The sequence below is a fragment of the Monodon monoceros genome, unplaced genomic scaffold (assembly GCF_005190385.1).
Source record: "Monodon monoceros isolate NGI ecotype Baffin Bay Population unplaced genomic scaffold, NGI_Narwhal_1 Super_Scaffold_21, whole genome shotgun sequence".
Classification (NCBI taxonomy): Eukaryota; Metazoa; Chordata; class Mammalia; order Artiodactyla; family Monodontidae; genus Monodon; species Monodon monoceros.
Window position 1 is genome coordinate 69437255 of NW_021703778.1, and position 9693 is coordinate 69446947.

At 46.3% G+C, this 9693-nt stretch overlaps 1 protein-coding gene across 1 annotated transcript; it reads right to left on the reverse strand.

Annotated features, from left to right (window-relative positions):
- Nucleotides 1-7610: 7610 nt before the first annotated feature.
- Nucleotides 7611-9020, reverse strand: LOC114905152 (adenylyltransferase and sulfurtransferase MOCS3-like). Its single transcript, XM_029239692.1, is given in 3 exon segments — nt 7611-7854; nt 7857-8615; nt 8618-9020. Coding segments are annotated over 3 exon segments (1362 nt in total). The 3' UTR covers nt 7611-7654.
- Nucleotides 9021-9693: the final 673 nt, after the last annotated feature.

Genomic DNA, 9693 nt, shown 5'->3' on the forward strand with positions numbered 1-9693 from the left:
GATTTTTTTTTTTTTTTTTTTTTTTTTTGCGGTACTCGGGCCTCTCACCATCGCGGCCCCTCCCGTTGCGGAGCACAGGCTCCGGACGTGCAGGCCCAGCGGCCATGGCTCACGGGCGCAGCCGCTCCGCGGCATGTGGGATCTTCCCGGACTGGGGCACGAACCCATGTCCCCTGCATCGGCAGGCGGACTCTCAACCACTGCGCCACCAGGGAAGCCCTGTTTGTTTTTTTTGTTGTTAAGTTGTATGAGCTGTTTGGATATTTCGGAGATTAAACCCTTGTCTGTCTCATCATTTGCAAATATTTTCTCCCATTCCATAGGTTGTCTTTTCATTTTTTTATGGTTTCCTTTGCTGTGCAAAAGCTTGTAAGTTTGATTAGGTCCCATTTGTTTATTTTTGTTTTTATTTCTGTTGCCTTGGGAGACTGACCTAAGAAAACATTGGTACGATTTATGTCAGAGAATGTTTAAACACTATTTTATTTTATTTATATTTCTTTCTTTCTTTCTTGGCCGCACTGCGCAGCTTGTGGGATTTTATCAATAGTTCCCCAACTAGGGATTGAACCTGGGCCCTCAGCAGTGAGAGCAAAGAGTCCTAACCACTGGACTGCCAGGGAATTCCCTTAAATGCTATTTTAAGTAGTACTGTTTTTGTTTTCAATTTCAAATTCCGATTTTTGACACTTTCACTTTTTAAAAAAAAAATCCAGGAACTGAATTTACCCTGCCATCTGAAACAACCGAAAAACCAGACAAAGTATAGAAAACAATGACTCTCAAGATGTTGGATATAAGGCAATAGAGGACAGTAATGGAAAACAAATGAGATGAGCTATGATTGCCCCAGCTTACTTCCTGGAGAGCATTTCCATCCACAGCAAAGGGAGAGTGACTCATGTAGAGCCCAGAAGTCATCTTGAGAAGATGGAGCTGAGAGTCCCAAAAAGTCAAGGTCGCTAGAATTCACAGGGAAAAATACTAGAGAGGAGAAAGCTACATAGGGAGAGAAAGTCAGAGTTCCCTGTAGTATTCAGTGTGAGAAAGCTACCCAAGGCCAGAAAAGAACCCCAAAAGGTTAGAGAGAGCAGTACCTGGAGCTCTACAGGGCTCAGAATAGTGCCTATTTGCAAAATCCAGAGTGTAAAAGATCATAAGATGCCCATAACCGGACATCAGTTAGAGTGCTGTGAAAGGTCTCATCTCAGTAGTGGGGACACTTAACCCTGGACTAAATGCTACTTTTGTCCTGCCTAATGAAGCTTAAAATCAAAACCTAGAAACTCTTCAGACTTTTACCAGGGACTTCCCTGGTGGTCCAGTGGTAAAGAATTCACCTTCCAATGCAGGGGACACGGCTTTGATCCTTAGCCAGGGAACTAAGATCCCACATGCAGCAGGGCAACTAAGCCCTCATGCCACAACTACTGAGATCGCGAGCCTCAATGAGAGAGCCCATGTGCTCTGGAGCCTGCTCTCCACAACTACAGAGCCCACGTGCCCTGGAGCCCATGCGCCACAACTAGAGAGAGAAAACTCACACACCACAACTAGAGAGAAGCCTGTGCACGACGATGAAAGATCCCACATTCCTCAATGAAAGATCCTGTGTGCTGCAACTAAGACCCGACGCAGCCAAAAAAAATAATAGAGAAAAAAAAGGATCCAAGTCTTTCCAAGTAACTTAACCATGTCCCAGAACTAATCTCAAGAATAATTTTAGAAATACAAAAGGATTTTACCCCAAAAGGTAAAAGTCACAATGCTTAGCATCTCATCAAAATTACCAGGCATACAAAGAAGGAAAATCCAACACTCAACGAAGAGAGGGTCACGGGACTTCCCTGGAAGTCCAGTGGTTAAGACTGCACACTCCCAATGCAGGGGGCATGGGTTTGATCCCTGGTCGGGGAACTAAGATCCTGCATGCTGCACGGTGTGGCAAAAAAACCAACCAAACAAACCCCAAACAAAACAAAACCACAAAAGAGCAAAGAGAGGGTCATTAATGCATAATGAAGAAAGTGTATAAAAACAGGTATTATACTGGTATACTGTAAATTTAAGAAGCTAACAATTGAACATGTTAATTAGAGACATATAGGACAAAAAAAATCCAGATCAAATTTCTAAAGATGAAAACTACAATGTGTGAGATGAGAAAAGTACTGCATAAGATTAAGGATAGATTAGATGGATGTTATAGAAGAAAAGAATAGTGAATTTGAAGACATAGTTAAGGAAACTATCCGAAATGAAACACAGCAAGAAAAAGAATTAAGAACAATAAATGGAGCATCAGTGAACTGTGGGGGTGATTTCAAGAAGCCAAATATACATGCAACTGAAATTTCTGAAGGAGAATAGAGAAGGACACTGATAAATGATTTTAAAAAATAATGTCTGAAAATTTTCCAAATATGAAAACTCTAAACCTAGAGATCCAAGAAGTTCAAGAAAGTCCAGCAAAAGAAACATAAAGAAAACTGAACCAAAGCACATCAGAATCAAGTTGCTTAAAACTAGTGATTAAGGGAAAAATTTATAAGCAGCCAGAGGAAAAAAAGACATATTACACACAGAGAAACAAAGCTAAAGATTACAGCAGATATTAAATTATGAACGATGCAAGGTAGAAAACAGAGGAACATCTTCAAAGTATCAAAAGAAAAAAGAAAAAAAACTCTACCCAGCAAAAACATCTTTCAAAAATAAAAATGAAGGAAAGACTTTTTATGACACATAAAAGTAAAAAGAATTCATCACCAGTTATATCTGTCCTACAAGAATTTTTCAAGAGACGGAAAATGATGCCTGACGGATACCTAGATCTACACAAAGGATAAAGAGCACTGTAAATGGTAACTACAGTTATCACTGCTTAATATATTTAAATATAATTGAATATTAAGAGGAAAAATAATTACAATGTATTGTTGAAGTAACAAATTTAAACAAAATATCTGACAACAATAGCACAAAGGCTTGGACAAATGTAATTATACTATTATAAGATTTGTGTACTCTAAAGTGGTACAGTATTATTTGAAGGTAGACTGTGATAAATTAAAGAGGTACACCAAAGAAACCACTAAAATGTCACACAAAAAGAGTTACATCTAATAAGCTAGAAAAGGAGATAAAATAGAACCATAAAAAACTACATAGTTAATACAAAAAAAAAAAAAAAACCCAAACAGAAAAGGGGAAAAAGGGGAAGAAATAAGAGTTGGGACAATTAGAAAACAAATAGCAAAATGATAGGTTTAAACCCAACCCTACCAATAGTCACATTGAATGTGACTAAATGTGAACACCCCAAATAAAGCCAGAGATTGTCAGATTGGATAAAAGAGAAAGACCCCCCAAACTATGTTTGTTTCCCCAACTACTTTTATTATTTAATTTTAACATAAAATATCACTGTTTAAATGTTTAAAAAATAAGAAAAGAAAGAGCAACACCCAACCATCTGCTGCCTACAAGAAACCCACTTTAAATATAAAGAAAAAAATAGCTTAAAAGTAAAAGGGTAGGAACTTCCCTGGTGGTGCAGTGGTTAAGACTCTGCACTCCCAATGCAGGGGGCCCGGGTTCAATCCCGGATCAGGGAACTAGATCCCACATGCATGCTGCAACTAAGAGTTTGCATGCCACAACTAAGGAGCCGATAAACCACAACTAAGAAGCCTGCCTGTGGGCTGCAACCTAGGAGCCCGCCTGCTGCAACTAAGACAGCACAACCAAATAAATAAATAAATATTTTTTTAAAAATGTAAAAGGATAGAAAAATATATACTGGGGCTTCCCTGGTGGTGCAGTGGTTAAGACTCTGCACTCCCAATGCAGGGGGCCCGGGTTCGATCCCTGATCAGGGAACTAGATCCCACGTGCATGCCACAACTAAGGAGCCTGCCTGCCACAACTAAGACCCGGTGCAACCAAAAAAAAAACAAAACGCGAGTTATTATTAGTATTATTTTTGTTCAGATGATTATGACATAGTTGCTGTCTTTAGGTGGTGAACAATCCAGTGGGAAGACACACTTGTATGAGCTAACAAGTGCAAGGATGGGATGGGGAACACAAAGCAGGAGGGAGGGATCCTTTCTCTTGGGATCAGGGGTTCAGGAAAGGATAGAGGTCCACGGAACCTTGAGCTGAGTTTCTCCATCTCACATCCACACTCCTGTTCCTTTAGTCATTCAACAAACCTTTAATGAATTCCTCTATGTTCCAGGCACTGTGCTGGGAGCGAGGGTTACAGCTGTGAATGAGACAAAGTCCTGCCTTCACACAGCAGATCTCACAATCTGATGGACAACTCAGATAACAGAGACCAAGAAAGAAATGCAGAATGTCAAGGGGACACAAATCCCATGATGAAAACCACAGAGGGTAAGCATTGGTGGGAGGTTTGCACAGAAAGCTTTTTTATACTGGATGGTGAAGGGACGGGCAAACCATTCGAATGGAATAAGAGTTGAATCCCAGAGTTTCATGTCCTAGCTCTGCCACTACCATGAGGCCTTGAACAAGCCACTTCTCTCTATGCCTCAGTTTGCTCACCTGCACAATAGGGATAAGAATAGTATCTACCTATAGGGTTGTGGAGAGGATTAAATGAGTTAATACATGTGAAGTGCCTAGAAAGTGCCTGGCACGTTAGTAAGGGCTGCAAGTGTTTGCTTCTTCTCCTTCTACTTTTCCAGCAAAGGGAACAGCAAGGGTAAAGGCCGTGAGGTGGGAAAGGGTTTGTAATGTTCCAAGAAGAGCAAGAAGGTCAGGAGAAAACAAGGGAAGTGTGGCAAGGGATGGAGTTACGAAGGCAGGGGTATGGGTAGGCTGAGGCAGCTTCCTACCGCCCCTCCACGGCCGGTCATCGTCCAGGTTCAAGTTTGTCGACCCCCTTACTGCTCAGAAGCCTGCCATGGCTCCCCAGTTGGCCCTCCATTTCCATGGCACCCAGCGCTCTGCACCTAAAGGTTCCTTGGGTACCTCCTCCCGGCCCACCCGGCCTAGACCCTTGAGAGAGCACAGCCATTTGGGGTTGAAAGACAGGCTCCACATAATGGGGTCTCTTAGAGCGAGCGAGTGACATTTAGTCACTGCCGACAGAATAAGAAGCCCGTGCTTTCCTGTCTGCTCAGGACTGTTCTGCCTCTGCCCGGCGTCGGCGCAGCCCTCCTAACCCCGCCCACCCAGGTCCTGCCCCCACGTAGCCCCGCCCACTGCTGGCCCCGCGGCCCCGCCTCCCCGCAGCCTCGTCCTACGCGGCTCTCGCGCTGCTGGTCTGGCTGAGTCAGGCTTAGGCTGCCGCCGGTATACTGACCCAGGATGGCTGGGACTGGAGACTGCGAGGAGGAACAGGAGAGGCAGAAAGGGGTGCGGCCAGGTCGGGGAAGGAGCGCTGGACCGGAAGCCGGACAACCGGGCTCCCCATGGGGGCATAATCTTGAAGGGCACTGCTGTGTGGCCTAAGGGAACTTGCTGAACCTCTCTGGGCTGCATGCATTCAACGAAAATTTACTACAGGCCAGGTGCTGGGGATGTGGTAGTGAACAGGAGCCATGTGGTAATACAAGCCTTGGTGAAGAGTGTGATGAATCCCTGAATCGCTGCTTTCCATCCTACTGACTGGGTGACTTTGGGCAAGATACTCAGCTTCTCTATATTTCCCTATCCTCATCTGTAACTGGGGAGTAAAACACCCACCTCCTAGGGTTGTGAGGGTTAAATGACTGTATACTTAGAAAGTCCTGGAAATTGTGCCTATTAAGCAGTCTCACTAAGAGCATAACAAGCTTCATTATTAGCTGTTGTTATCTGCACCCTCTTGGAGCTTATTCACTGACTTTTTAAATTCACTGTTTTATTTAAAATTTCCTTTGCATTATGAACTATTTCAGACATATAAAAAAGAGTAGAAACAGTGTCCCCATCACCCTATTTAAGAAATAAAGCATTATAAATACATTTTCTCTGCTCGACTTTAATCATACCTTCATATCCCATGCCCTGGAAGCCTCCACCCCATCCTCTACACTGCTCACAGTTTGTGAGAGATCCAGATAATACACAAGTCAGATCCTGCCATAACCCTGCTTGAAAACCTCCACTTAAGAAAAAATCAAACACATCCGCTTGACATCCAGGCCCTTTGCTTCTGACCCGCCCCCACTGACCCTTCCTGTTTGAACTCTGCCACCCAAAACCAGAATTCCCCTTAGCATTTCTTAAGTGTCCCTGCTCTTTGTATATGTCGGCCCCTCTGCTGGGGTTCCTGTGTATTCCTTCTTCTCTCTCCTTCACTCATTCCAGGAGAAGCAGCATCCTTTGGTCCCCCAAGGCTCCCTGAGTACTGTCCCACTGGGATGTATGTGTGTGTATCCCCTAGGCTGTAAGCTCCTGGCAGCAGGTCCATGGCTGCTGCATTTTCATCTGCTCCTAGTAAAGGCAAGGCATACACTGGACACCACAGTTGTAGTTGAGTGTGTTTGGGGCACTGTGCTAGGGTTCGGTTGGGGTGGTCATCCAGTGACTCCAGCCCCATGCTTTTCATGGGGAACTTATGGTCCATCAGCTTTGAAACCTCTGGGGAAGAATCCAGAGGTCCTTAAATGGGGGCCTAGTTTTGTTTTGTTTTGTTTTAATACAGAAATTTATTTAATCTGATAGGAGGTATTTATCTACAGTAAAGCAATAACAAGTAATACTGGTCAAATATTCAAAGTTCTTCACCTGAAACTGCAAAGGAGAGAAGAATGTTCATTATTTCACTTTAATTCAATATTGTATTTGGCATTCTGGCCATACAGTAAAGATAAAAATAACAGGTTGGAGAGGGACAAAAGAACAGGGGAGGGTAGAAGGCTGGGACTTGGGACTTGAAGATTCCAAAGCAAGCCAAACCATACAGTTTAGAAATTTCTGTACGTGTACAACATAAGGTGGACCCTGAAGTTAAGTCTAAGAAAAAATCAGCATTTTATAAAAGAAACTGACATGCTACAAAGGTGGTTTCTATCTTGCTAGACTGTAAATATCTTACTTGGCTATTAATTGAAAATATTTAATAGAATGACCACTTCCCAGCTAATTTTCATGTTAATGTTTTAACAATTTACATTTTAAACACTGATTTCTCTAGGGCATGTTCCATCATTTGAATTAGAAATAACACCCAAAGAATGTCTTAGTAAACAATAAACTTATCTTAACTATATCATCCGTGATCAATTCAGTAAGTATATTACAGCTTTCCAAGCAATAAAATGGACAACTTTAAAGAGCTTTTTAATTGGGAGATTTAAAAAAAGAAAAAAAAGGCAGGACACGCAAATGACCTGCAGTTCAAAACACAAAGTCCTATCACTTACATTCTATCCCACCTGTTCAACACACCATCCAAGTGCTGCAAACACAAGGCAGTTCAGAGGAACAGTGTTATAACCCCTTAACTGCTACATCACCCAGTAAGTTACAATTAAAAAGCTCCTTATAAAAAGAAGTCCACCTATCCGCAGATATTGGAGAATCCCAGGCTCTTCCGTACATTACTGAAAAAAATGCAAATACATTCATAAAGGCAAAAAAACTTTAGGTAACATGACAACCCACATCTTTCGCTGGTCAGACTCTACCGGCCATCTCAGTATTGCGGAAACGTTCCATCGATTTTGGCAGCCCAGGCCATGAGGCCTCCCACAACATCCCGAACTGTTAAAGAGTCTAAGTCTGTCCAGGACTGCAGGATCTTCACGGCTTTCTGGGAGTCATTGCCCAGTTTGCAGATCACATAAATGGGGAGAGATGCCCCTTCCTGTGTGCCCTGCTTCCCTTCCCGGATTGTTCTCCCAAGAGTTTCAGGCTCTCCGCATTCCTCCGTTCCAAATGTTTCAAAGGGATGTGTAGGGAGTGAGGCAACCGACACAGGTCCACCTCCACTGGAGGCCTGACGTCCAGCAACACGTGGGGTGACCCGGAATCCAGAAGTCGCTTATAGTAGACGATAGAAATTCGCTCCTCCGGGCTCAGCAACTGTAGGCAGCGGCACTTATCGGTGGCTGAGGAGCCACAGAAGCTTTCGTAGTCCTGCAGATCAGTCACAGTGGGCCGCTCCCCGCAAGCTGCACAGTCGGGCCTGCGCCTCCGCAGCCGAATACAGCGGAAATGACCTCCGAGGGCATCAAAGAGTAACAGGCTGCCACTGTAAGAGGGGCCCAGACCTGCAGCGATCTTCAACACTTCCAGCGCCTGCAGGCAGCCCAGGACCCCGGTAACCACACCAAGCACCCCGCCATCCGCGCAGCTGGTCACCGTCTCCGCCGGAGGTGGTTGCGGAAACATGCAGCGATAGCAAGGCCCACGGCCGTAGTGGTAGACTGTGAGTTGGCCCTCGAAGCGCAGGGCGCTGGCCGACACGAGGGGCCGGCCGGTTAGCACACAGGCGTCGTTAACCAGGTAGCGAGTGGGCACGTTGTCGGAGCAATCAGCCACCACGTCATAGCGGCCGACCAGGTCTAGCGCCATGGCTGACGTAAGCGCCTGGGCGTAGGGCACGCACTCCACCGCCGAACTGAGATGGCGCAGTGTAGCGGCGGCCGAAAAGACTTGGCCTGGTCGGCCAGCTCCTCGCTGTGCAGCACCTGGCGGGCCAGGTTGCTCACTTCTACTGCATCGTAGTCCACACGGCCCAGGCGGCCGACGCCGGCCGCTGCCAGGTACTGCGCCAGTGCGCAGCCGAGCCCCCCGCAGCCCACGACCAGCACGGACGCGGTCGCCAGGCGCAGCTGTCCCTGCACGCCCAGCTCAGGCAGCACGAGCTGCCGGCTGTAGCGCAGAATCTCATCTCGGGACAGGGCGGCCTTCGGCGGCAGGGGAGACACCGGAACCAACCGCTCTGACTCCTGCTCGGCCAGAAGAGCCGCCGCCAGCCTCTGCTTCAGGGAACTCAGCTCCTCCTCACGCTGGGCAACTTCAGCCTCCAAAGTGAGCACCTCCTCCCTGGCCGCCATTGCAGCCTCTTTGGGAAGTTGTCCGGGGGCCTAGGGTTTTTTTTGTTTTTGTTTTTTTTGCAGTACGCGGGCCTCTCACTGCTGTGGCCTCTCCCGTTGCGGAGCACAGGCTCCGGACACGCAGGCTCAGCGGTCATGGCTCACGGGCCCAGCCGCTCCGCGGCATGTGGGATCTTCCCGGACCGGGGCACGAACCCGTGTCCCCTGCATCGGCAGGCGGGCTCTCAACCACTGCGCCACCTGCCTAGTTTTAAAGAAACTGCAGCACGGTGTGATTTCCTGCAGTGCCCACCTTCCCCCTCCCAAGCCCCTGCCTACTCCTTCCCTCTTCTCGCTCAGTCCCTGTTTCCTCTCTCTGAGGACCAAGCGTTCCTCATGATGATTGGATCATCCCCAGGGGTGAAGATGTGAACTATTCAGTGACCATGTCATGGATCCAAGAGGCTTGTGGGTTTGGGGAAACCAAGTGGATGCCAAGCCTGGCTCCAGACAACCTAGGTTCTAGGAGCAAAGAGGAGATGCTTCCAGAGTGGGGACTCCTGGCCTGTTTTCATAATGTCAGATGTATGTGCAGTGCAGATTCTCTTCACAGAGAGAGGAGAGCCGAAGTCTCCATTGGAAGTAAACTGATAAGTGCACTCTGACTCTATAGGGAGGAAGCTGTGTGCCGAGC